At 41.6% G+C, this 27,769-nt stretch overlaps 1 protein-coding gene across 1 annotated transcript; it reads left to right on the top strand.

Moving 5' to 3' along the window:
* The first annotated feature begins 343 nt into the window (after window positions 1–343).
* LOC133273800 (cytosolic phospholipase A2 epsilon-like) lies at window positions 344–25,007 on the top strand. Its single transcript, XM_061462358.1, has 20 exons — window positions 344–370; window positions 1,937–2,009; window positions 9,802–9,938; window positions 10,243–10,374; window positions 11,697–11,737; window positions 12,672–12,714; window positions 13,297–13,360; window positions 14,361–14,521; window positions 14,731–14,823; window positions 15,481–15,518; window positions 16,162–16,318; window positions 16,794–16,930; window positions 17,399–17,621; window positions 18,800–18,914; window positions 19,512–19,649; window positions 20,734–20,841; window positions 21,535–21,726; window positions 22,015–22,181; window positions 23,598–23,781; window positions 24,629–25,007. Exons 1-20 carry the CDS (start codon window positions 344–346, stop codon window positions 24,865–24,867), a joined length of 2,469 nt encoding a protein of 822 aa, XP_061318342.1. The 3' UTR covers window positions 24,868–25,007.
* Window positions 25,008–27,769: the final 2,762 nt, after the last annotated feature.

Here is a 27,769-nt window from a genome sequence, read left to right as displayed (position 1 = left end):
AAAAGTATAAAGTATTTTCTCAGTGCCCATAACTGTGAAGGGAAATCCCTTTCAGGTCTTGATGTCCTCCCCAGTGCAGGTGCAAAGACCATGCTTCTGCAGCGCTGGAGCCTGGGTGTCTGTGCCTCGGTGCAGGTGCGCAGCACGCACTCACCTCCAGGGCAGGAGGAGGGGTTGGGATTGCTCAAGCAGTGGTGTTGGGGTGAGGCGGCACTGAGTCAGGCACTAACACATCTGCCTGCTGCTCCTGGCAGCTTAAAGCACAAGAAGCTGCCTGGCCGAGAGTCCTCTGAACCCATCCACTGCACGTTTCACACCTGGTTCAGACGCGGGAAAGATCACCATGGGGTTGTTCTTCAGTAAAAGCCAGGTAAGGAAAGAAAAAGGAGGCTCTGTGATGAGTTGTGTAGACAGCCCCTTGATGACAGGGGGTACCTGCTGTAGGATGTGGGGTTCTGCCTCCTGTACTTTCAGCTCTGAGATTTCTTCTTCAGCAGCAAGGCTGAGAGCAAGTGGGGCTTCTGCCTGGGTTTTGTGCCTGCTTTGTGTTTTGGCCTTGATGAATGAAAGGATTTTAATGCTGCAGTAATTTAACTACTTTGAAAATTCCTAATTAAAAAAAAATATATATATCTTTTTATACGTTACTGTTGTCCTTCACTTCCATCCAACTGGGCTAGGCAAAACAACCTACTGAGGGAATATAAGGACATGTCAGAAATATCAGTGAGTTCATTGGGAAAGCCAGGAAACTAATATTACGTGATGTATTAAATACAGCTCTTTTAAAATTTGTGGGTGGTTTGGGCCATAAGGGAACAAATGGTAGCACATTGTTATATACTGACCTATGTGCTTGTTGCAGTGATATTCCCTGCCCTATAGGCAGAGTGCTTGAACTGTTGTATCACTGCGTAGTTTTGCTCTTTTTCTTTTGCTCCTCTTGGTCGTTGGTGGGGTGGTTTGTTCTTTGTAATTTTTTGTTTGGTTGTTGTTTTTGTTGGTTTGGATATTGGTTTTGTTTTGTTTTGTTTTGTTTTTAATTTAAAGCATTAAATGTGCAAATTTCCCTCCTTTTATTCCTTTAAAAAAGACAATTATCTAGGGAACAAAGTACCTCAGCTTCAGACCCCGTACTTTTGATTAAACACCATGTGTGTCTGATCCTTACATAGGATGGGAGAGAATGACAAAATCGAGCCAGTTTCCTGGCAGGTTTGGTAACCACTTATGGCTAGGTGGTTTCCCAAGATTTCCATTGATATTTCCCTGTGACTTTTGCGAAAGGGGAGATTGGATGGGCTGAATTACTCAGAGAGAAATAATTACAGAGTTCTTGCTTTCACTTCCCCCTACTGAGAAGTTTGGGATAGGTCTCTGGAAGACACTTTTCAGGTCCTCATTGTCTGGGAGCCAGCATGGCTCTACGTCAAACATAACAATGTAGTGATATAGCTGTAAACCAGCTGACAAGCAGCATCATTACACCATGATATCGTTACTAATTCCTGCCCTGCTAGATCGTCTGCTATTTGTTGTGAAATACAGTGAATATATTTAACATCCTTTGAATTCACGCAGACGGAGATGTGTGTGTGTCAGCTGTATTAATAGCACTGCAAGGCTCACTATCATACATTTCTTGTTGGGTTGCAAGAGTCAGACACCTCAGGTCAAGGGTTACCACAAGTTTCTTCAGAATGGAAAATGGAGGACATCAGATGTTTGGTTTGTGGTGGAACGTACATTTTGGCTCTCTGGCCACACCTGGCTGAAACCTAGGATGAAGGAGAAGAAAACGCAAAAGAAAGAACTTTAGTTGAGAAATGCCTTGGATTATTGGAACTGTAACACTTAATTCAATGCTATCTCTGACTGCGCTTCTGTTCTTTCTCTCTTCATGCTCATTCCACAACTTTTGCATGCTGTTCAACAGACAGAGCCCTCTCCATGCAACTTGCTCACTGTAAAAATCATACGGATGAAAAATGCCAGGAAAGCAGATTTGTGTGAGTATCTTTGCTATAACCTTGGAGCATCAAGATGCTTGTAAAACTATTTGGAATATAACCAAGTGTCACACTGACAAGTATTTATAAAAGAAGAGAGACAAGATGCATAACTGCAATATGCTGAAGATGAGATAGCATAGGTGGAAGTTATTATTTATTCTTTTATCTTTGCCAGTGAAAGTTTTAAGTCTAACCCTGAGTTATAGTTCAGATGTTTGCACAGAATGCATGAAAAATTTCACATATGAATCTTCAAAGAAAGGTATTTTTATCCACAGGGAAGGCTATAACAAGTTTAGATGGGGCACTTCTTTCTATGGTTCCTTCTTACAGTAATGTCCACCCTGTGCATCCCTGGGCCTATTGCAGAATAGTTTATGTGAGCTCAGGACTGCATACTTGACATCGCTCATGGACTGTCAAATTTGATTCAGCCATGGGAACAGTCATGGTTCAAAACTTGGCTGGGGGCTTACAGTGTCAGCTTTTTCTGTTCTTTATTGCTTTTAGAAAATGTCCAGGAATGAGTTATGTACAAGTTTATTAGTGCGCTATAAATATCTGAACTGCAGAGCACTAGAAAAAAATCTGTGAATGACAGTCACCTCCACTCTAAGGAGATGTCTGATTGTCTTACATTCATTCATTTATACAAATAAGAAGGTCTGGATCTAGCAATTTTTTCTAGGAACCAAACCAAAATGAATTTCTTCAGTTAAAATGATGTACAGTGATTTGTTTCGAGTTCTGCTATAGTTTCTTTAGATAACAAAGGTATATAAGGAGTGTCTTACTCCAGTTTTTATTGGAGGGAAGTAAGATGCTTTGTTGTTGCTGAATGTATGGGGAAGAAGGATCTGTATGAGCCTTCCTACTGGACTACGTTTAAAGTGCAGAAAGGAGATCTGAAGCTCAGTTATAGGCTGGGGAGAAATCCCTTGCTACAGCTAAGGCCTAATTGAAGGTACAAAAGTGCACTCTGAACTGAAAGAAAAAGGTGTGGCAAACCATATCCTTTAGATACCTCCCCACAAAACTTTGTTTTATTAAACCATTGGCCTGATAATGAGCTTACCAAACTTCCTCTCCAGCTTTTTCTTATCTAGATTAATGCTTTCTATTTATATCATGTCTTGAAACTGCTTATATTCTGAAGGGTGTTTCCTATGTTTTGATGCTGTTCTTCTCTACACTAGAAAGTTTCTATGGCAAGGGACATATATTGAAATGCTCAGGCATTTCTGCTTCGTAGTCCAAGACACATCCCACCAGCCTGTAAAACTGCTTAAAGTAGCAGTTTGATTAACAAAGGTGCTTTCGGAGCATGGCAGAGGGTCCAGAGCAATAGTAAAGCCACAGCACTGGCCTTCAAGACTGAGGCTCTTTTGTCTTACACTGTAAAGCATATTCTGGATGTTGACTTGAAAACAGAAAAGCAGACAGTCACTGCCAATATTGCCAAGCTATCATCTATTTGAAATGGCAGTATCAGTCCCAATATTGAGGGGAAAAAAATTTTCACAAACAAACCAAAACTAACAGTTGCAAAAAGTGAATGCTTTGCTTGTTAGGTACTTTCATCATGGAGGAAAGGAAAATCACAGAATCATAGAATCACACTGCCTTGCTTATGCTTGATTGCTGGATCTGTTTTTGAATGACAGCTTCTTAATTCCAGTAACATTTGATTTTGCTGAGTTAAAAATCTGCCATTACATTTATCAGAAAGATCTGCTTTTACACCATTTCAGGACTTAGTTTTCTTTGCAGCCAGACTTGTAAAAGTTGCGTATTTCAATGAGACACTCTTGATCACAAAAAAATAATCCTCTATTTCAAATGGTTTAATAAATAAATTTAACCTCTGGTTAAACTCACCGGCCATGTGAAAGTCCAAATTACATGTTGGTAACTGTATGAGACTTTCACTGAGAGGCAGAAAAATGGGAAACTTACAATAAAAAGTGTACCACTTGTACAAAATTTTGCTGACTTGTGTGTAAAGCTGGGAGAACATTTTTGTTTCAGTCATATTAACAGTTCCCTAGAGGTTAGCTTGACACAGCCTTAGGAAACCCAGGAGCATGTGTACTTCGATCACCAGTGATGTAGACTTCTTTAGAGTACCATTTTCCTAACACTGATAATTTTTTTCTTCATTCTTCCTTTACACAGCTGTTTTTGTCATTTTTTTTCTCCTGCAAACTTTTCTAGATAGAACAAGCTGGGAGGTGTAACATATTTCTCATGCATCTTACAGATGTTTAACCATTTAAATCAGCTCATTCCGTCTGTCGCCAATTGTGCCCATCCTTTTCTTTCAGAAGTCAACCCCATTTTGCTATTTTCTGTCATGATCACTTCTTGCACTAGGTTTCTATTGAGTTTTTGTTTCACTTTGTTTAATATTTACCTACTGTTTAGATTTCTCAACCTGCTGCTGCAAGTTAACTTCATTATTGGTCTATCTGCTTAATTTTTCAGGTAATGGAGATGGGAAAATTGATCCCTAACAATAGACTCTCAAAGCTTCACTAACATCTCCCATGGAATACATAATACAGCACCTTGAATGGAAGTTCAGTGCATAAGATAGTATTTTTATCTAAGGAAATTTTCATTCTGCTTTTCAAATCCTGAATCTTTTTAGTTCGCCCTTGCACTGTGCCATCTCTTCTTCCCACCGACCCATCAGTGTGTAAATTATAACACTAATTTCCATTTGTACACTGATGCATAGCTGATAGCATTGATACCACCTTTGAAACTAGGGCCTTGTTTGTGTTCTTCACATTCCCCCTTCCCGCTGAGCACACCTACGTCCCCCTCGGGCTCAGTGGGGCTCTTGATATTCTGGACCTCTGAACACTTGCCAGTTCCCAGATTTGGGTGTGTATTCCATCTGCATCCTGACTCCCTGACGGGGTGAGACTTGGATGTGCACCAATACAATCCACCCTTAAGAACATGGCTTTCTCTGAAGAATATTACAAATTTCAAGCTCAGCCTCTCACAGTCCTTCAGCAATCACTATAGCTCTAGAACAGAAGGACATGTCTTTTTGCAGCACGTGGTTCAGCTTGGGCTATCCCCATGGCAGGAGACCACTGATGCCAAAAGTTTGTGAGCTCCAGGCAGAGACTGAACAAGTTCATAGAAGAAAAATCCAGTGAAGTCTGGCTTAGGAAGTGTCTGAATCTTAAACTGTGAAGGCTGAGAGATCATTATATGTTGCCTGCCCTCTTTTACTCTTCCTTAGACACCCACCACTAAATGTGGGGTGTATTCTCCTCTGGCACTGGTTTTCACCTCTAAGAGGACCAAGGACCTTTCCCCCAAAAAGATAAAGGAGCTAAAGAACAAGATACTGGAGAAAAATTAAATCATTAAGTGAAGTTAACAAATGGCAAAGAAAACAAAACAGACTGCGAAGGTTTAAACAAAAAGGTCAGAACAGGCAACTGCACGAGGGTGCTGAGCTGAGGAATTTTAAGCCATCAGTCACTGCTTCCTGAAAACATCCAAGAGAACCACTGCCTGTGGGTCCCGGGCTAAATAGACCTTTGACTGATGTAGAGTTAAAAATATTTTTCAGCATTTTATTAATAAGAAAATGACATTTTTTAAAGCTTTTTTTTTTTTTTTTAAATTAGGCTTATTAATTTTGGAAAATTCCAAATTTGGTCTTTTTTAATATAAGGCTTATTTTATTTTGGGTACAATATGCTATAAAATTATTAAGTATGTTTCAAATTTTTATTGAAACCCATATTTTGCAACACTGCATTAACAGTTCATCATTAGGCTTCTGAGATCCTCAAAAGAAGCAGTCAGTGAAATACATTATTGTTTGAGGAACTATGGTCCAATGTGATGCTTACTGCAGGAACCCGCAGGCTTCCTCTGGTGTTCTGTTCTTGCACTGTTGTTATTGTTTCATCATTATTTATTGCTTACTTCACCATTTAAGCAGTTGCAGTTACTCACCAACAACCTATTGTTCTAGGTGCTGCTTGAGATCTCATTACAAAATAAGAGGATGTGGACTGATAAAAGGAGAAAAGGGGCGGTGGGGGGGGGGAGGAGGAAGTAAGGATTTAGATCTCAGCAAACAGAAGTTTTAAGCAGGGATGTAAACGAGACTGGTGATGCTGTTGCAGAGTTACTTGGAGGGTGCTCTACCCAATGTGAAGGGCAGGGTGGGAGAGTGTGAAAGGTTTTTACTGCTGTTTAGCTGTTTTAGGAGGTAAATGTTGAATGTTTCCTGGAAGCAGGAACTGATCTCCCAGGACTGAATGAATTCTGACAGTCTGTGAAGGGCCTTGAGAAGGGAGATGTTTAATTTTAAAGAAATTAAATTATTTGAATAAAAAAATTAAATAGGTTGTTTTTTTTTATTTTTAAAAAGAACATTAAAAGTTCCAGTGATCAAAATTATCTAATATTCACCACTCTAGAAAAGAGCAATGCCTGCCTATCCACCCACCCTCAGACAGATCTCTGCTCAGCTCCAGTGTGGGAGGAAGATGCAAAATGCTTTTCTCAGCTGGTGGTGACAGTTTATGATTTATGACATGGATGGGTCCGAGTGCAGGGCGACATGATGAAGGAAATGATCTGGGGAAACGATGTTTGAGACCACATTCTTGGTTCAGATCCTTTCAGCACAATAACTATACCCTAACAGTCATGAAGAAAATCTAGCCCCTAGAAATAATCTCAACGTGAGCACTTAAAGGCAGTCCAAGAGGAGACAGACATCCAGCTTTCTGGCCAGGTTACCAGTGGTCTGGTGGTTGCTTCTGTTAGCATCAAAAAGGTATAGAATTAAAATGAAACCATTTTCATTTAGTCCTGTTTGAATTTGAGCTATCTATGAGGCAGGTGAGATGTTAGCTTGAGCCAAGAACAAGATTTTTAGCTTGAACAAGAACAAGATGTTAACTTGAGCCCTGCATTTTGGGATGCAGCATGGTGTTTTTTTTCAGCATGGGTCACGTTACTGTAATGCTTTCTAATGGTACAACACAATTACAATCCAGTCCTGCTATTATCCTGGAAGATAATTAGAAACTTAGTGTAATAACTGGACGAAGAGACCGTGCTTTCATAAACACCTGCTGCCACACCTGCTTTTGGCAGGATATTACCCCACAGTGATACCATGGCTGCCACCCCGAGCATGTTTGACGGCTGCTCACGTGTTGTGGTCGAGGGGAGGGACACGACAGGTCCCTGCTGCGAAGCTCTGCGGTGTGTATCATGTTTGAGCGTAATTGCTGTAGTTAGGTGGTGATTAGGCTTACGTACCAGGGTAATGATGATTTGCTTGCATGTGGCTGGCAATGGGAACCTTGTATGTGTATGTGAAAAGGCACTTGATACAAGGCAATGGGATACTGTGGTGTGACCAACCTGCTTGGGCACAGGATGTGCTGTGGAGCGCCAGTTCTCACATCTGCTTGTACGTGGAGCTGGTTGGGCAGTGTGGTCCTGAGGTATCTGAGATATGTAAAAAAGGTTCCTGGGTGTTCTAAGTGCCTTCCTCACAACACCTGGAAAATACGTCACGAACAAGGGGTAATTAGGTTTCAGAGGACACCTCTGAAGTACAAAAGCCATCACCAAACACATTTTGCAGAAGGGAAGAGGGAACCATGCTTGTTTAGTGGTGGTGTCAGAAGTCCCACAGCGAAAGTCAGAGATCTAAATGAGGTCAGGGCTCTGCTGTCTAAGTGGTTATTTCTTCAAGGCATATGATACAGTGCAAAAGCAGAGAGTGATCACCTACGGGAACAAAATTGATATAGTTTTGAAATAATACATTGTTCTTTGCAACAGACAAAGTCAGTACATGTATTGCTGTATGGGAAATGTCAGTGACATATACTTTGGATCACTCACAGGCATGCATTTGGCCATTTCTGACCTTCTTCCTAGTGGGGACAAGAGCTGACAGCAGTCTGTGCTAATATCAATCTGCACTTCCCAAGAGCCAAAAAAATTTATATATGGGTGTTTCCTGTATGCACACAGAAGTTTGGGAGCTATTAGGACTGTTAGAAGCTCAGGTCATTTCCATATGTTTTGATATTTTTTTAGAATTTATTTATCTTTGTATAAACCACAACTACCTTCATCAAAGTTACTCTTTTTTCATTCAGTTATGAACAAAAATGACTTATGTCTCAGGGGAGTCAGGGGAAAAAATAAAGTCTGGCTTTGTTAATCCTTCAGTTACACAGGAGTGCGATAAAGGGCCAAGTTGATTATTCTGTTTCCCAAAGCTAAGTCTACCAGTAAAACTGAGTGGGACAAGACACAAGTCTATGCAGATGAAGGTGTGTCTGCTATGCAATGGCAAGAATGCTTGAGTAGGTGGCGTTAACAAATAGAGGAACTACAATGCTAATGATGGGATTGGCATTTATGAGCAATACTCCCCCATGCTGTCTTTGGCACTAGAGTAGGCTGTCATCCCTAACTAACAGATCTTGTTCTGTAGGGTGATCATCCCTGATCTTTTGAGTGTGGGTCCACAGGATTCTTAATCTCATGATTCACATTTGTCTTTTATTTCCTAATAATGATGACAAAACATATTTGGAGCAGATTGCTCTGACCTCAGAATGAAAGTGCTTGTTGATGATGTAGACCTGCAGACTGCTGCTAATCACAGTTTCACATCACAGCTTTGGCCCTGAACATCTATAACCTATGATGGAGCTCAGCTGGGAAGACAAACAATGCAACTGGTCTCTTCAGCTGAGAAAGGAAAATAAAAACATTAAAGCTGCCCTCCCTACATCTGGAAACATTAAAATTAATAGATGAATGTTATGACCTGCCTCTAATTGAAACAGCAAACCAGTGCTTGTGCAAAGAACTCACTCTGTGCTGGGAAGCATGGGCAAGCTTTCACCTGCACATAAAGTGTTGCAAAAACCTTTACCACTCTAGCTGAGGCACTGAGATGAAGGTGAAAATAGTGACATTAAGCAACATTTTTTTGTACAGCTTTACGGGTGAAAAATTTGCCTCGGGACTTTCTCAAAGTACATGTTGCACCATAAAACTTTTCAGCATTTCGATGCTTTTCTCACATGTGCTTATTTTAACCCATTTCACAGAGGTTTAAGTGCAATTTACCTCCACAGAGAATCAGTTTTTTATTTTTTATTGATTTTCTTTTTCTTGAAAAGCTCTGTTGTTGAGCTTTATGTTGTGCATGTGTTCCCTTATTTAACTTCACAAAATAGAAGAAAGCAGACTGGGATCAGTCTTCGGGAAGACCTGGTTTCTGTGACAGCAATGGAGCTTCATGGAAACCTTCAGTGCAATGAGCTCCTTCCTGCCCTGCACTGGCAGCCAGATGTGCTAGAGAAAGAAAGGGTGCTCCAGAAAGTAGACAAGACAGAAGTTACAGCCAGAGCTACCCCACAAACATTAAGGCATGTTTATGCCTACCTTTGGAAGCCCTTTGAAGTCTGATATAAATAGACAATGTCTATGTATCTTTTTGAAAAGGAATGCAATGTAACTGTGTATTTTGAATGTTTATTGTTTTTTCCAGCAATTAGAAGTAGTTCTCAATCAGAACAAACTGCTGGGCTTACACAAAAGTAAAAGAATCTGGTTGTTTAGCACTGGCTCTAAGATACCTTAGCTGGCATCTTTGCCTGCGTTCTGCATATTGTCCTGTGTTCTATGCTTCAAAATTCAATGCCTTGTAGGGTACTAGGTATGTTTTACTGGTCCATTGCTTTCACACTTTCCCCCTCTTCAACAGTTACCCAGTCTGATTGCTATGTGAGCCTGAGCCTGCCAACAGCTTCTGTTCAGCATTTCCGCACCAAGACAGTGCAGAACAGCAAGAACCCAACATGGAATGAAACCTTCCACTTCACAATTCAGAGTCAAGTTAAGGTAGGTTCATGGCTATCCATAACAGGTATTCTTACCAGGTATCAAACTACCATATAGCCCTTCCACTCTGCAGGTCTTTCTGAGTTCCCTTATGAAGTATTCACACTGTAGATATTCAGCTCTTCATGGTTAGGTAAGTCTGTACCTGTCTGCATAGCCAATAGAGTCTGTAGAGAGCAACTGCAGAAATTCTATTTTTTCATTTTTGAACTTCTTTCCCAAGTTCCTTCAGCTAAAATTAAATATCTGTAGCGTGTTTATTCAACCTTATAATCTGTTTGCTTGTTTGTTTTTTTGATCCCAGAACATTCTGGAACTTAAAGTTTGTGATGAGGACAGCACAACTGAAGATGACCATCTCCTCACTGTTTTCTTTGATGTCTCCAAAATCCAGCTTGGAGAAAACATTCAGCTATCTTTCCAGCTGAATCCACAGGTATAGATAAAATTCAAGGGCAAAGCTAAGGGGATGTGGTCAGGTGAGAATGTGGCTATCTCAGCTTTTCTTTCATATGTCCCATATACAAGCTTTTCTTAATATTCATTTACCCACCTGAGTATGTCCGTATGTTTCGGTGTTGATGTCAAGTTACTTCTGTAATTACAGCAGGTTTTGGGCTCTGCTTCTACAGACAGAGTTGGCCAGTGTTATTAGACTTGATTGTTTGCTATCCTTGATACCAAAATATCAAGACTTTATCCCAATAATTTTACAGTTGGGGCTGGTGTTTCTGAGCTATGTGCTTTGTTCTGCAGTCATAAACCCCAAATCCAATGTGACATTCAGCTTATTTGGAAAACGAAGAGAACATAGCTTACATAGCTGAACTATTAAAATAATTGAACTTTCAGCAGGTCTTGATTTCATATGGTTGAGACAACTTTATAATGAAGTTTTAAGGACAGTGTTTAGGCCTAGAAATATGAGACTGAGTGTTGAATTAATACCTCTTTTAGAAAGGCTGCTCTTCATGCTGTATTTTTGTAGTGTCATAGAGTGGTTAGACTTGGAAAGAAACATAACCTCATCTAGTTCCAATGCTCTCCTATGGGCAGGAATACCTCACACTAGACCAGATTGCTCAAGGCCCTGTCCAGCCTAGCCTTGGAACCTTTCCTTAGTGCTCAAACTAGGAGGGCAATAAGATAAGGCACAAAACCTACAAAGGAGGGAGAAAATCTCAAGGGGAGGCAATTACAAAAGATGAAGTCTGAGCATGCAAGGAGTCTATGTGCGCAGACTTCACCAAACCAAAGCACACCCTCCAGAACATCCTGGGCTTCATACGGTCAGGCGTGCCACCACGTTCATGTGTTGCCAGGCACACCGGAGCACGCTGTGGTTGAGGGCTGGGAGAGGGGCAGGATGATTTGGATGTATCAGAGAAATCCAGCCTTGCTCCTGATGAGGATTAGTGGGGACTGTGAGAGCTTGTGGGAGGAGAAGGGAAAGGGGAATTGTGGCTCTCCTGTGAAACAGTGAGGGGTCAGCCTGTGCCTACAGAAAGGGGAGCAACTCCCAGGAGGCCCTGGATTATGTATTGCATTTGTCCTGCAAGGTCTAAACTAATGGATACGATGTTAGAACACTAGAAATACAACATATACAATGTGAAGAAAATTAAATCTGCTGCATGTGCATTAACAAAAGGTGGACAATAGTTTATAGAGAGACCCCTGAAGAGCACAGATTCCCTTGGGGTATCTCTGATCACAAGAGGACTAACCTGCAGTGACAGCCTTCATTTTCTTTTGCAGGGAAAAGAGGAGCTGGAGGTTGAATTCACAATGGAGAGCAGGTACGTAAGGTCAAATAGATGATCAACAGAAATGTAAGCCAGAGAAAAAATGTTGCTGACACAAAAGATCAGTTTATACTTGTTGCCCCCTGACACTGTCACTGGGTGAATAGAACAGAGGTGGACTTTGGGTGTTCAGGAGATGCTTGTGCAAGGCATTTAATGAAGAAGGGGTGCATGACAGTGCATGATGCGTGTGTGTACACAGCGGGCATCCAGACACATGGAGAATGTAGCACAGATGTTGATGGGAGCGTAGAGTTGTCCCTGATGGCTGCTGCTCACCAGGCTACAAGGGGCATCCTGCAGAGGAGGTTGTTTTGAGTTTCAAACCCATCTTGCTCCTGACTGAGAGATCCCATGTGCTTGCTTTGTCATAACAATGTGGGGAAAATGATACTTGGAATTTGGATTAGTTGTGGGAATAGACTAGATTTTATTTTTACTGTGTTTCTGTGCTGGCTGCACAGATAATGGAGAGAATGGGCATGCAAATCAGTCCTTGTGCTGCTGTTGATTTTTAAAGTAATTTGTTTTCTTTTTTTTTTTTTTTGTTACGGGGTTGGATGAATTCACCAGCTTTTCAGTTCTGTTTCCCAGGTTTAAATTGAGAAATATGGGGCAATAGTGTAATTATGCCATCCCTGTGCTAACTTGTTTCAGTGTGTCAGAAAATGATCCTGTCTGATAAGTAAGGAGCTCTTCCATTCAGCAGGTCTCCATAAACAGTTTAAATTTCAGACTGAAGGCTGTAAAAGGCAAATTGGATTGAACGGCCAGCTACAATTTCTGATGCTGTTTGCCCATGAAGCATGTTCAAAGATGGATTTTTAAAGATAATGAGTTTATGATAGAAGCAGGGTCAAAAAACTCAACCAGACAGGTAAAAGAGAGTGCTGGTTTTGAACTGATTGCTTTCCATTTTGTCTTTTAGTCCGGATCCTCCTGAAAACATCGTTACTAATGGAGTTTTAGTGGTACGTTTTATTTCATAATCCTTTCCCTGCCATATAGCAATGCTTATTGCAAAGCTAGTATTAAAGATTCCAGCTAGTTGCTCCACACAGTGACATGAAGGCATTGGCCAAGAGGCAGACTAAAGCTGGTGTCAGTACTGGCTTTCCCAGATGATCCCTGCAAGTGACTCACGCTGGGAGAGGCTGCAGCTGCCAAAGCTGTGGCTGCCACCAGTGCTCATCTCTGCCCAATTTGAGCTGGGCTCAGACATCCCTCTGGGATCTGCCAGGGACAGCCTGGCTGAGCACCCTGCCCAGGGAGCCTTCCCCTGCTGCCAGTCCTCCCGCAGGCCCTTTGGGGCTGCTTCTCAAGCTGGGATTGAGCAGATCCCTCCTCTTTCCTCATCTCTACATGAGCTGTGATTTCCCATGTGGAAGCCCAATGCCACTTCCCTAGATCTAGTAGAGGGGTTATAAGGCACCATCTCTCCCCTGAGGTGTACGCCCCAAGCCCTGTGTACTGCACATGACTGAGGGACCAGCCAAGGCAGAGCTCTGCTAACAGCAAGCACCTTTTTCTCTTGCCCTGGTTGTCTTTTACAGTCCCGTGAAGTTTCCTGTTTGGATGTGCAGGTGAATGGTGGGAGGCTGAGGAAGGACAGTACAGGTGAGCCTTTCACTGACTAATAGGGGAAATCTGCATGTCACTTTATAGCAAAATGTTCAGTGTTTCACACTTGAACACCAGGGTTTGAAGTTATTTAGGATGCAAGACAATCTCACTGATGCCAGTGGCCTGTGGAGGAGGCTGTAGTTGGTAAAAAGTAGATTATTATAGAACATGGTGTGATGAGCGTGTGGTCTGTTTTCCCCACAAAATACTTTGCTCTACAATTGTGTCAGATGCTTGTAATATTGCGAAGTATTTGTGCAGGAATTGATTATTTTATTTTTTGAGCCTTAAACTGGAGCTAACTCTTGTTACTTCTTGATTCAGAGACATAGAAAATAGAATGAGGATTCGGCCACATTCATAATTTTAACTTCTTAAAATTTCTTTCAGTATAACAATGTAAAACATGACACTCAATATATTTCCAAAGACATCAGTTGCACATTTTAAGCAGTGCATTGATACCATGTTGAGTCTGTTCTTGTGGACGTGTGTTATCTCCTATGCAATTTTTAAACTCACTCTGACTTTTTCCTGATGGCTCCAATCCAGCAAACTGCTTAAGCACATGGATGGTCCAGTTGAACTCAAGTTGAGCTCAGTGAAGAAGTCTACTAGATGTGGCTGCAAATGCTTGAGTGGGATAAATCTTTTGAAGGATGATTATATACTCTTGAGTGTGTGGATTTGCAGAGTATTTTTCACCTTGAACCTGTGTTGATTTCATTCTATATAAAGACTGTTTTTCAGTTACTTGAAAACACATACCTGAGGTTTATTGTGTGAAAGCCAGTGCAACTATAGCAGTAGGTGCTATATGGCATGTTCTGGACATAAGCTCTAAAGATGAAACCTAAAGGCTAAGTGTGTATTTATTTAACCAATAATTTGGGTATCAAAATAATTACTTAGGAAAAACATGTATTACATTACTGTGCAGAAAAATTATCCACCTTTTTTTGAAGAACTTGAACTTGAAACTCCTTTGCTTCAGAGAGAAAGTTTGCGTTAACTGTGGATGGGTCATATGAAGGAACCCAGATCCACACGCTGAGCTCCTGCCTCTGCCCGACCTCCCCGGCCAGGTTCCACTACATCAAGTATAATCACTCGGCGCTCACCGTGGCTCTACCACGGCGGAGGCGGCTCAGCCGGGTATGTTATCATCACTAATGTGTAGCTGGCTCTTTGCTGTGTATTTCTTTTGGGGCCTCTGAGACCTGAGTATGTGTGCAGATGTGTATATGTATGGAATTGGTAATTCCATGTATGAAAGATGTGGGAAAGACTGCTTTTACCCTCTTTTCCCCCTTTTTTTGTGTAGTAGTTGACTGTCATTACTTTTTTTTTACCCTTTTTTCCAGTCTATCTCAAGTCAAAATGAAAGGGATATGAACGAATCTGTGATTCTAGCTCTGAACTCACTTCCTATACAAGAGAAAATAACAGTAGCAGAGGTGAGAACAAGTCTTTCTTACTGAAAACCAGCCCAGCATATGGACTGGCTGATGTTTGACATATTCAGGCTGGTGGGTGACAAGTCTTATAGTTCAGTGATTCAGTTCCTGTCAGAAATGACAAATGCTGTAGTCTAAGGTGTGAATGACAATCACTTTGCAACTATGCAATATTTATTCTGCATGTAGTTCTAGGCATGCTGCTCAACCCTGTTCTGAGTTTAAACTAATTTCCTCAGGACATATCTAACATGTTCATCCACATAGTATGCAAGCTAACAGTAATGGATATGACAATTAAAACATATTTGTGAAGGGAGAGCCTGAAGCGGAGGATAGAGAACATCCATATGCCTGTGGTTTAGGTGTCCAGATTTCAACAACCTTCCCAGAAAGTGATGGGTGAATTAGGTGTCCAGCTATGAAAACATGAGGGGCTTTAAGCCCACCTGCTTGGGAGAATGGCCCACTTCTATTCAGCCCAGATTGTACTGGAACTTATTATGTCTCTCACAGCCCAGACCATGGCTGGCCAGATTCTGCAGCTGCACTGCTAACTGCAAAGACAGTGAAACTCAGCTCATAGATGAAGTGGGGGAGGAAGGTGCAGGATTAATGACCTGAGCATGCTTACACTGTTTGTATTGCGATTTTCAGGACAGGACAATTGACTTGTACACACAGGCAAGTGAATGGTAAGTGTGTCTCCAGCAAGACCTGATCCTGTAACTGGGAGCCATTTGCACCTACACAGATCTCGTTTGAAATCAGCAGGGGTCTGTGCAAGCTCAGTTGTAAGCAGAGGTGTGTTTGTCTTTGGGTTGCTGGCTTTTGTTTGCCAGGCTCTCCTTTTTCAGTGATGGAGAATTAAATCATGGGTACCCTTTCCTTCAAGTTTCCAAGCTGTTAGTGCAGCTCAATAAGTAGATCTCAATTTGTGTGCACTTATTATGGCTACAGGTGGAGAGAGCAGCTCCACAAAGAAATCAGATTTCTGTATTATAAAACCAAAATAATACAAAGGCATGGTAGCTGTTGCCCTAAACTGCAGTGCCTGTTGACTGGTTATCTACTTATAAGCATATATGGCAGCAAAAATGAATTACATGAGCAAATAAAACCAGAAATGTGTTGTAGGTACCTTGTTACCATACCAGGACAGTATGTCATGTTCTGCTCTGCCTTCCCTTTTGCATTCTTGTTAGTAGCTGCAGCAATTAGCAGAGGCCTGTCTGTGTTATTTCTCATTTACGCAGGCTGGTCTGTAAACAGACATAAGCATAGCTAGAGTTGACCATGGTGAATAATAATATAACAATATTTGTGCCCTGGTCTCAGGACTCAGGGTCTGTTTTACAGAGCAAGAAACCTAGATGCCCGCCTGGGGTTTGACCTGTGCACTGATGAACAGAATTTCCTGCAAAACCGGAGGAAGGTGGTTGCTGATGCACTGAAAAGTATTCTTCATCTGGAGGAAGATCTACAAGAGCATGAGGTAAGTAGGAAAGGCACTGCTGGAGTACTTTACTCTCTCCTTTCCCTCAAGCCTGGAGATGAGGAGTGATTTCTCACCTCCACCTGGATGGCACATGAGAACTTCTGTCAGCAGCTCCAGGGCACTGTTTGCAGCCAGGGTGATCTCAGCTGGAGAGCTCAACAGTCTGTCTGGATGAGCAAAGTCTCTATTTCCACTTGGCTTTCAAGTGGATCACTTGAAGGAACTTCAAACCAAGGGGTTTGGTCCATGATTCTTAAAAAATCCTTCCTGAGGTGCCAAGATCTTCTACTATACCCCACAGGGATATCCAGCAACCTGTATTATTTATAGCTTACAGAGCAGTTGTTTGATCTCTAGTTTATGTGTTACTAGAGTTTGAATGTTGCTTTTGCACATCTGTCATCTTTTGACATGGATGTGCTTTAATGCCATTTCTCAGCCTTTTCTTTTTGCCCTTTTCTGTGTTGAACAGGTGCCTATAGTGGCTGTGACCACAGCAGGATGTGGGATAAGAGCACTTACTGGCATGTACGGCAGCATCTTGGGTCTTCAAAAATTGCGTGTTCTGGATTGTGTTTCATACATCAGTGGCTCCTCTGGCACAACATGGTGAGGAGTCATTTTGATACTGCTATTTGGTGTTAAGCAAAACCCAGGCTTTGTCTAGGGTTTTAAATTTTGACAATGCTAAAAGGGATCTCTTGAGTTATTGCTTCCAGCTTTGTCTGTGAATGTCAAGGTCACCCATGAAAGGCCTATTATGCATCATACATTTGGTGTAATGGAAGTGACTTATCTCTCACCAGAAGAGGAGACTTTATTGCAAGTGCAACCGTTCTTAATCCTGTGCAAAATGATCCTTTATGGTTACTTACTGTTGGACAGAAACAGCACAGATGGCTGTTTGTGTTGGATTCCAGACATGATTTGCTTTAGCTTTCTGTTTCTGCTCAAAGTAAGCTCAAAGAGTAACCTAAAGATAAAACAGTAAGTGCTCAAAGGTCTGCAAAGTGTATCCTCTGAGTTTCAAAAGCATCTTCATTTCTTTCCACTCTCCATTGTATTTTCTGCCTGCAGGACAATGACAAAACTGTATGAAGATGCTGATTGGTCACGTAAGGATCTTGGAGAAATCATTATTGAAGCTCGGAAGCAAGCAGCCAAGTGTAAGATGGGAGCTTTTTGCTTGAGAAGTCTGAGGAATTATTACAGAGAGCTGAGCCAAAGGACCCAAGCAGGACATAAAACATCTTTTATTGATCTGTGGGGGCTCATGATTGAAGCCATGCTAAATGATGGGGTAATGTCTATACATCTTTCTTCTCATAAAGTTTGTGACTTTATGATCTTTGTAAGAAATTAAAACCCTAGGAAAAGACACTCGGTGTGTAGGCAGAACACCACTTATTTACATTAATAACTTGGAGACGTAGTGTATGTCTACACTGGAGCCTAAAGTGTGGTTGAACGTAGCCTAGAAGTGCTCAGACTAGCTCTAAAATAACCAGCATACTAATTAACACTGTAGCTGTCCAAGAAGTTTTTTAGGTTCTTGGGCGGTTTTTATGGCCCAATGCTTTAATGTCTCCATTGCTGCAGTACTTACACTAGCTGCAGTCACACCTTGAATGTACTGAAGATGTACCACATATGTAGTTACTGCAATTTGTGTTACAGTGATGAGAAAGTGTACAGATCCAGAGTTCCTGAGACATTTTAGGTATATAAACTTTGATTTTGCAGGTGCCTTTCAGCTACTTTGGATTTGATCTCGTAGGACCTCTGGTTCCTAATTGTTGTAATGGCACAAGCAAAACTTCCCGTATTAGCCAGCAGACTGATGATAGCTGGAGAAATAGCTATTTTATTTTAAAATCCTGTACATGTGGTTTCTATTTTGTCCACGTGAAACAGGTGAAATGATATACTGTAATTTCATAGCGTATTTCACATTGTATTTCTGGCCTCAATGTTACATAGCAAAATCTGGTAGAATTTAATTTGTCTGAAGTGCACTTGAAATCTCCATTTCATATACAAGATAAGTTGTTAGTATTGGACAGCTCACAGATTTTTCCTCTGTGGATCTTAACTTTCAATATGGTTTTAAAAAAAAATCTGGGCAAAGAAGGGCCATTAACATGATGCCTCGAAGAATTCATAACAGATGAAGTACGTGATAACAGCTGAATTATACAGACCTGCCATAGTTTTTCATTTATATTTAGCAAAGCAAAGTTAGAATAGCATGAGAAGCAGCCCATTACTGTCATTGTAATCTGAACGTAAAACATGGCTGCTTATCTTAACAGCAATTATTCTCCTTCCCATGATTTTCTTGCCCTCTGTTATTCAAACACGGAAAAAGATCTAGGAGGAAATTTAGGAAAATTATATCCCATATTCAGATTTACAAGCTGATGTCTTCAAGGAGCTGATTATCAGATAATGTGTTGGTTTTTTTTTTTCCAAATCCAGAAATGCCACCACAGACTTTCTGATCAACGTCAGGCAGTGAATCAGGGTCAGAACCCACTGCCCATCTACCTTGCCCTCAATGTCAAGGATAAAGTTGCCACCAAAGATTTTAGAGGTAAGGTTTCCATTCTGGAAAAGAGCTATGTTTTTCCCTGGGGAGATACAGCATGGGGATGCTGTAAATAATGACAAATGGTTTTAAATTCTCACTCCAAGTCCTGTTCAGAGGTATAAAGAGTAACCGATCAGCCACAGGATAGACAGCAGCAGTTCAGTATTTTATAGATCTTCTGGCATGTAAGTGTGCATGTTCAGACATTAACTTCAGACTAATAACACAATACAGATCCATGATACTGTCTCAGAAACATTACGAATTCTTATAGAAAGTGTTTCACTGGAGCTTTAGTTTTGCTTAATGTGTGTTTTTCATGGTTGGCTAAAGGCAGTAACCAATAGAAGTCAACCTTTGTTTTAGAACACAGATTGCTGTGTAAAGAATTTAAATTTTCCCTTAGCTCTGACTTTGTTCTTTCATAAACCCGCAGACTGTGTGACAGCTGGTTCAGTGGTGGCTTTCAGCAGGATTTGCTCAGGGCACGTGCTAAGCCAGTTTGCCTGCTAGGACTGGCACCTGAAAGGCTTATTCCATGTCTAGCAGCTGGACTGCTTTTAGTAGCAGAGCTAACGTTGCTGGTGCTTGTGTTGGCAGAGTGGGTAGAGTTCACACCGTATGAGGTGGGCTTCCTGAAGTATGGTGCCTTCATTCGCGCAGAGGATTTCGGCAGCGAGTTCTTCATGGGTCGCCTGATGAAGAAGCTGCCTGAGTCGCGGATCTGCTTCATGCAAGGTGACTCACCAGCCTGGGAGAGTGACAACATTTTCATGCAAACACTAATGATGCTAGAAATTAGTCCCCAGAAACCTGTCGTTCTGCTTCTGGCAGCAGAAGTACTGGGTCAGTCAGCTGAAATTCAGCATGTCTCCTGAAACTCATTCACCTACAAAGGTGGTTTTATCATTTGGACTAAGATAATATGAAATTAAAATGACAAACAAAGTTTTTATATGCCTTTCTGAGTGCTTGTGAAGCACCACCATTTCCTATAGCTTACAAAACCTTCGAAAATTGGAGATCTACACTTTTTGGAAGCTGATGGAAATGGTAAGACAAAATAAATATGTCAAGAAAGAGGGGAATCAGAGAAGGAGATGGCTGAAAATCATAGAATCATAGTATCATAGAATAGTTAGGGTTGGAAAGGACCTTAAGATCATCTAGTTCCAACCCCTCTGCCATGGGCAGGGACACCTCGCACTAAACCATGTCACCCAAGGCCTCGTCCAACCTGGTCTTGAACACTGCTAGGGATGGAGCATTCACAACCTCCCTGGGCAACCTATTCAAGTGCCTCACCACCCTAACAGTAAAGAACTTCCTCCTTATATCCAGTCTAAACTTCCCCTGTTTAAGTTTTAACCCGTTACCCCTTGTCCTGTCACTACAGTCCCTAATGAAGAGTCCCTCCTCAGCATCCCTATAGGCCCCCTTCAGATACTGGAAAGCTGCTATGAGGTCTCCACGCAGCCTTCTCTTCTCCAGGCTCAACAGCCCCAACTTTCTCAGCCTGTCTTCATACGGGAGGTGCTCCAGTTTATCAAATGAAAAGGGAAATAAAAATAGGAAAATGACATTGTAAAATTAATGAAAAAATTTTCAGGTAAAATATGTCAGAAGGAAAATCCTTTGAAATTTCTTCTGAAACAATTCTGCCTTCTGAGTCAGCTCTGCTGCTGAGGCTGATCTCTGGGAAAATTGGATAGAAACAGAAAAAAGTGAAAGAGCAGCTGCGGAAGGAGCAGAGGCAAATTTTTGAAAAGAACTTCCTTGTGTTTACCTCAGCACTACTTATTATACCTCTCCCACTTCCTAGGAATGTGGAGTAGTATCTTCTCCAAAAACCTCTTGGATGCCTGGCATGCAGCTGACAATTCAGAGGACTTCTGGCACAGATGGACCCACGACAAAGTGGCTGAAATAGGTAAATCTCAGGTTTTTGGAAAAAACACCCAAACTCTTATATTTGGGTTTATATAAGACATTTTCAGGTTTCTGTTGAATTCAGCTGTCCACAGCCAAATTGAATTGAATAAACTTTTTTTAAAAGTAAAAGTATTTAATCTAAAAATAAAATATTCAACTTTTTCTATTCTTTTCAAAGTAAGCTTTGAGTTTCATATTTAACCTACATGGAATCTAAAGGCAGTAATTCCTTTAAATGTATAAATAAAACGATTTTTCCTGTTTTTTTAATTTGCGTGGGAAAGTGAATTACTTTAATGTGTACTGAGACAAAACAGAAAAATAAGAAGAAAATGAGAAAAATGATCATTTAGTCAGTACAGAATCGTAGTATAGAATCATAGACTAGTTTGGGTTGGAAGTGACCTTAAAGCTCATCTAGTTCTAATCCCCCTTCCATGGGCAGGGGCACCTTCCAGTAGATCAGGTAGCTCAAAGCTCCATCCAACCTGGCCTTAGCTTGGACAAGGCTCTGGAGTTTACAAAATGAAAGTAAGTTTGTATTTTGATCAAGAAATTAACCAGGACTCACAGCAGACTGTAGGGAAAAAGAACACAATGCTGAGAGCTGTCCCTTTCTTCTCTTTGCACCTAGCCTCCTCTTAACTGTGGTTATAATTCAATTCATGTCATTCATACTGTGTGTCTCTAGAGGAACAACCTGACTTGCCTGAGAAGCCATATGAGATGGCTACATGCATGTTCACTCCTACAAGTGGCCTCTCCACGACTCTCCGGGATATCCTGACGGACCGTCCTGCTGTGTCCAAGTACCACAACTTCCTGAAGGGCTTCCAGATGCACAACGAGTACATCCAGCAGGAGCATTTCGCAAAGTGGAAAGGTGTGGACAGCACTCCTGCTTATGTGCCTCGGTGGTCATTGGGGCAGGCGCAGGGCTGTGAATCAGTGAGGGCCATTTAAACATCTTGAGGAGAGCTGAGTGAGTGGAGTCCATGGGTTTGGAAACACCAATGAAGCTTGAGTGGAGAGGCTAAAGGAAGCATTAGGATTGCTGCATTCTACCCCAAAGCAAAGGGAAAATCCTGGATGGGAGAGAGATTTGCCTTCCTTTTGCTTTCCAGATGTATTTTTTGCAAGTTTGCTAATAACTGAATCTTTTACTCTTTAGACACATTGCTAGACGCTTCTCCTAATGACCTGAGAGGCAACTCAGAGCACCTGGAGCTGGTAGATGCAGCTTTCTTCTTTGAAACCAGCTGCCCACCCCTTTTGAGACCAGAGCGGAAAGTGGACCTCATCATACACTTAAATTACACTGGTGGATCACAGACCTTGGTAAGAAGTCCGAAAACTCTCTTGGTTTAGTAATGGTTTTTCCTCTGCTTTCCACAGCTTTCAGACAGTTGTCCGTAAAACATGGAACTTAGCAAAAATTAGTAACAGGGTGTTTCCAAACCATAGAAGAAGAATGAAAATTCCCAGAGGGGGAAATATCTTTAGTTTTCTCTAACTACTTTTAAAATAGCCCTGAACACTTCACCAAGGAAATACAGTGTGGCATAGTAAAGTCATGATTGTTGAGCTGCCACTTCTATTGCAATTATACGTAGGATTGAATAGCACAGCTATAGCTGGGAAAACTTTGTGATTCAGGTGCTGAATTTAATCTGCATTTTCCTTTAATATATATTTTATATGTGATTTTCTAGCTGTTCAAGAACAATCTAACGAGTGAAGAATTTCTTCATCTTTATTTTTATCTTTTTTAATAAATAGATTTTTTTCTCCTTAAATAGTAGGCTTGAAGCAAGATATTAAAGGCATTTGTTATGTTCACAGAAATCTGATTTAGTTAAAATGGTTATATAGATTTTGAAAGTGGTGTTCACCACATAAAAAAGTGGATTTATTCTTCAAAATATAGACTTGGAATTGTAAACCTCTCCTTGAACAGCACCACAGAAAACATGGAGTTCTGTCATTTTTTCCAATGGAAGATACTTCAATGGTCTTACGTTGTGCTACCACATGACACATGTTTGTCTCTGTACTGCAGCTGAAAAACTTGCATTACATTTCTTTCTTGTACTCATAAGTCTTCTAGAAATATTTAATTCAAACAAATTGAGGTGGTAATTCAGTGTTTTGTTAGATAATTCAACAATGTTGATCATCACAAATAAGCTTTTTGATGAATGCTTTTACTGTTTTGAGAAGTACTATTTTGAGGTCTAACATATTTTACTTTGAAATCTCATATTATTTCTAAAATTCTAAGTTATAGGTTGGTCTCAAAACCTTGCTGAAATCTATTGAGGTCAACTCACAAGTTATACTGCTATATAGACAGATGTGATTATGAATCTTACTGTCTTGGACTGAAAATTTAGTTTTGTTTATATCTACAATCTTCTGACTTAGTTCTCACTTAATTAATGATGCTCTATAACATGCTTTCAATTAACCTGTTCTGTTCCTAAATCATATTCCCATTTTAGAAATGTGCCTTAATATGTATTTAAACCCTCATTGCCATCTTGACATTAGGTGTTTTCCTGTAAGACTATTTCCAAATAGCTCCTCAGGGAAGAGGAAAACATATCTGTAGCTGCTGGTGCTCACACTATTGCTGGCTGTCCAGTGCTACCACTCTATTTCGTATAACTTGGCTTGAACTACTGGGCTTCGGCAGCAGCCTGATCTTGGGTATCTTTTCCATTCTTTATGCTGCTGCTGTTGGGCCATGACCAGCCCCTGAAGCAGGCTTGCAGATACTTCTCAGAGCAGGGAATTCCATTTCCCAGCATTGGCCTGAAGGACGATGAGAAGAATCTGAAGGAGTGCTACATGTTCGATGGTGCAGATACCCCAGGAGCTCCTCTGCTGCTTTATTTTCCATTGGTGAATGACACCTTCCAAAAATACGTAGCACCTGGTAAGTTAACACTGCCCATTTAATTTTATTGACCCAACAAATGCTCTCACTCCCTGGATACTTTTTTTTCCCTGCTCCAATACAAAAATCATTTGTTTACTTGTTCCTACTAGAGAATATATTGCAAAAGGGGTTGACACAAACCATTTTTGAAATCAGGTCAAATCTTGGTCATAACTTTAAGTCTGAGTCTTGATGCAATTCAGTGAAAGAAGAAACAGGTTCTGCAAGTAGAGGGATGGGAACTAATTTCTTCTTGTGATCTCCAAAAGTTTACCTTACCACGTAGAATAAAACATATTTGTCAGATGATGTATTCTTATGATGGTCAGATTTAGTGGAAAATTACCTGTCCAGTACATGATCATTCTGTGGAGGGCCACTGTGCTTTCTATTTTTGCTGTTTAATGTATCGGTTGTGTATTTTGGAAAATGAAAGCAGTAGTGCACGAACTAACACAGTCACTGTGCAATTTTGGGGCTAGTATTTGAGGTGCAGGCTTTGTTGTCATGATTTCCAAGGCTATTAACATTCTGCTTCTTCCTGTCCTATATATCTTTATTGCTTTTACCTTTAGTATGTATTTTACTTGACAGCCTGTAGGTTGACTGGAGCATGTGACCATATAAAATGAGGTGCCATGAGCTGGGCAGTAGGAGGTGCTGTTTTCAATAGAATGATATTTAGTGACACAATTTCGATAGAATTTGGTCAGACATCATAGCACTGCTCTTGTCTTCATGGCAATTGCATTTATAATCTCTCTAAATTATTCTTGCCATAATCTATCAGAATACTGTAATTTCCTGAGATAATACAAGCACCCTTTTTGGTTCCCCTTGACAGGCATGACACGTAGCGCTGCTGAAATGGAATTGGGCAAGGTTGATATCTCCAGTTTCCGCTCTCCATACTCAACGAGGGAGGTCTCACTGAAAGTAGAAGATTTCAACAAGCTCCTGAAGCTGACTGATTACAACATCATGAACAACGAGAACATGATTCTTCAGGCCTTGCGCATGGCTGTGGCACGGAAGAAACAAGCTCTGAGCCAGCCAGCATCGCAAGCACAGTCCTCTGCTTGAACAGCATTTTCCTCTCCCTTACTAAGTATTTACCATGACAGCACATATGCAATATCTACTTCATTGTTCTTGGCAGCCGCCATCTATTTCTAAGATTAACTAACCTTCTCAAAAAAGAAAACTTGAAGTATCTGTTTCAAATCCACACAGTTCAATTCACTAAGTAGGAGCTGCTTTTTTGATCTTGGGTTGTGATACCAAACACAGCTGTCTGTGTCGTTAGCACCATCTCACTGTGATGCTCCAGTGGCAAACATCCAGCTGTATGTGACAGGGACAGCTTTCTGTCCCTGCAACCTGTTATTGTCTTGGTGGCTAGTCACTAGTATTTTCTCATCTGTAAAATATTCCAACATTTCATTGAGACCAGTGGTTATAAATCCATAAAGCCCTCTTCACACACAAAAGGTGGTGACCATGCACTATCTATTTACTACTTGATTTTAGTAACTGGAATTAAACCTTTCAAGAGTTTTGTTTCCCAACAGCTTTTTTGTCATAAACTGTGGTGAAATATATATATATCTTATGAAGGATATTTGATTTTTCAAAGTTGTATTGGATAATGGATGTATGGATGATGGCCATTTAGGTCTTTGATGACATCTCTTCTTATCAATTAAATCAAACTGTATTTGTCAGAGTCATCCTGTTACTGTAAAGATCTGAGCATTGCATCACTTTGCAAAGTCTGTGGGCTTTCTGAAGTACTCTGGTTCAGTTTCACTTTTCAGTTGTTGGATTTGGGAATATTTTGTCAGCATTAGATACCCTGCTTGACTTTACCTATGACCTTTTGATAGTAAATGGTGAGCATCTGCTCCTTCCTGATTTTACCAGCCTCAGACTGCTCAGTAAACACACATTCCTGAGACAAGGGAAATTGTTCTCCAAAGAACCCTCCTGCAGCATGCTCCACCTTCTCTATACCCCTTGTCAGAATTTGTGATGCACCCTAAAATCTCAGATAATCTGAACCAAACCAGAAATAGTAGTTTCTCAGATACTGGCATGGTGGTTTGGGTTACCGAGTTCTCCATTTGTCATACATTCACACTAGATGTCATGTCCCAGGTCCCTGTCCTAGGACTATTACTAGGTTCCCTTGTGGGAGAGGCACTTGACAGCCAGTGTGTCAAGGCACTGCACCGCTACTAAGAAGGAGAAAAATTACTGCTACTGCTGAACCCATCACCCAATGTCAAGTGAGCTCCCTGCAGCTTCATTCCCTGCAGCACTTACTGTGGAGGAAACTCCTGCAGAGTGTACCCCTTGGGAAGGAGAGGTGATAGATGCCTAGAGGTTGGTCCTCCCTTTCTCTTTCATTGAGTTATTCGAGAATTAGTTGGGGGGATGTCTGAAGGAGACTGTGACCCCATGGGAACCTCACACTGGAGCAGGCTTCTGTCAGGACCTGTGGCCCATGCAGAGAGGAGCCCACGCTGGAGCAGTATGTTCCTGAAGAGCTGCACCCATGGAAGGGACCCACACCGGAGGAGTCTGTTCCTGAAGGATGCACCCCATGGAAGGGACCTATGCTGGAGCAGTTTGTGAAGAACTGCAGCCTGTGGAAAGGACCCATGCAGGAGAAGTTTATGGAGGACTCTCTCACATAGGAGGACCCCTTGCTGGAGCAGGGGAAGAGTGTGAGGAGTCCTTGCCTGAGGAGGAAGGAGCAGCAGAAATATGTGGTGAACTGGCCAAAGCCCCCATTCCTGATACCCCTATGCTGCTGGAGGGGAGGAGATACAAAATTCAGGAGTAAAGTGAAGACTGAAAAGAAGAGGGGATGGTGGGGAGAAGGTGTTTTTAAGATTTTGGTTTTATTTCTCATTACCGTACTCTGGTAATATATTAAACTGATTTCCCCAAGTTGAGTCTGTTTTGCTTGTGACAGTAACTGGTGAATGATCTCTCCCTGTCCTTATCTCAACCCATGAGCCTTTTGCCATGCTTACTATCTGCTGTCCAGCTGAGGAGATGGAGGGATAAGAGGGGCTTTGGTGAGCAACTGGCATCCAGCCAAGGTCAAACAACCCTAACAGTAAAGAACTTCCTCCTTATATCCAATCTAAACTTCCCCTGTTTAAGTTCGAACCCGTTACCCCTTGTCCTGTCACTACAGTCTCTAATGAAGAGTCCCTCTTCAGCATCCCTGTAGGCCCCCTTCAGATACTGGAAGGCTGCTATGAGGTCTCCACGCAGCCTTCTCTTCTCCAGGCTCAACAGCCCCAACTTTCTCAGCCTCTCTTCACACAGGAGGTGCCCCAGTCCCCTGATCATCCTCATGGTCCTCCTCTGGACTTGTTCCAACAGTTCCATGTCCTTTTTATGCTGAGGACACCAGAACTGCACACAATACTCCAGGTGAGGTCTCACAAGAGCAGAGTAGAGGGGCAGGATCACCTCCTTTGACCTGCTGGTCACGCTACTTTTGATGCAGCCCAGGGTACGGCTGGCTTTCTGGGCTGCAAGCGCACACTGAAGCCGGCCCATCTTCATTTTCTCATTGACCAACACCCCCAAGTCCCTCTCTGCAGGGCTGCTCTGAATCTCTTCTCTGCCCAACCCGTAGCTGTGCCTGGGATTGCTCCGACCCAGCACTTGGCATGGTTAAACTTCATGAGGTTGGCATCAGCCCACCTCACAAACGTGTCAAGGTCCCTCTGGATGGCATTCCTTCCCTCCAGGGTATCAACCGAACCACACAGCTTGGTGTCATCGGCAAACTTGCTGAGGGCGCACTCAATCCCACTGTCGGTGTCACCGACAAAGATGTTGAACAAGACCGGTCCCAACACCGATCCCTGAGGGACGCCACTCATTACTCATCTCCAGCTGGACATTGATTCATTGACCACAACTCTTTGTGTGCAGCCATCCAGCCAGTTCTTTATCCACC

The sequence above is a fragment of the Pezoporus flaviventris genome, unplaced genomic scaffold (genome assembly GCF_033815535.1).
Source record: "Pezoporus flaviventris isolate CSIRO_AGI_PZ_B2104156 unplaced genomic scaffold, CSIRO_AGI_Pfla_v1 ptg000035l, whole genome shotgun sequence".
Classification (NCBI taxonomy): Eukaryota; Metazoa; Chordata; class Aves; order Psittaciformes; family Psittacidae; genus Pezoporus; species Pezoporus flaviventris.
Note: the sequence above shows the minus strand (reverse complement) of the source record. Positions and strands in the feature narration are given on the sequence as shown.

Excerpts from the sequence above, each read along its gene's own strand:
- LOC133273800 (XM_061462358.1), top strand. The coding sequence starts at position 344 with ATGGGGTTGTTCTTCAGTAAAAGCCAG. Across the intron at positions 16,931-17,398 it reads GGCTCCTCTGGCACAACATG|GACAATGACAAAACTGTATG; the intron begins GTGAGGAGTCAT and ends TTCTGCCTGCAG. Across the intron at positions 23,782-24,628 it reads CCAAAAATACGTAGCACCTG|GCATGACACGTAGCGCTGCT; the intron begins GTAAGTTAACAC and ends TCCCCTTGACAG.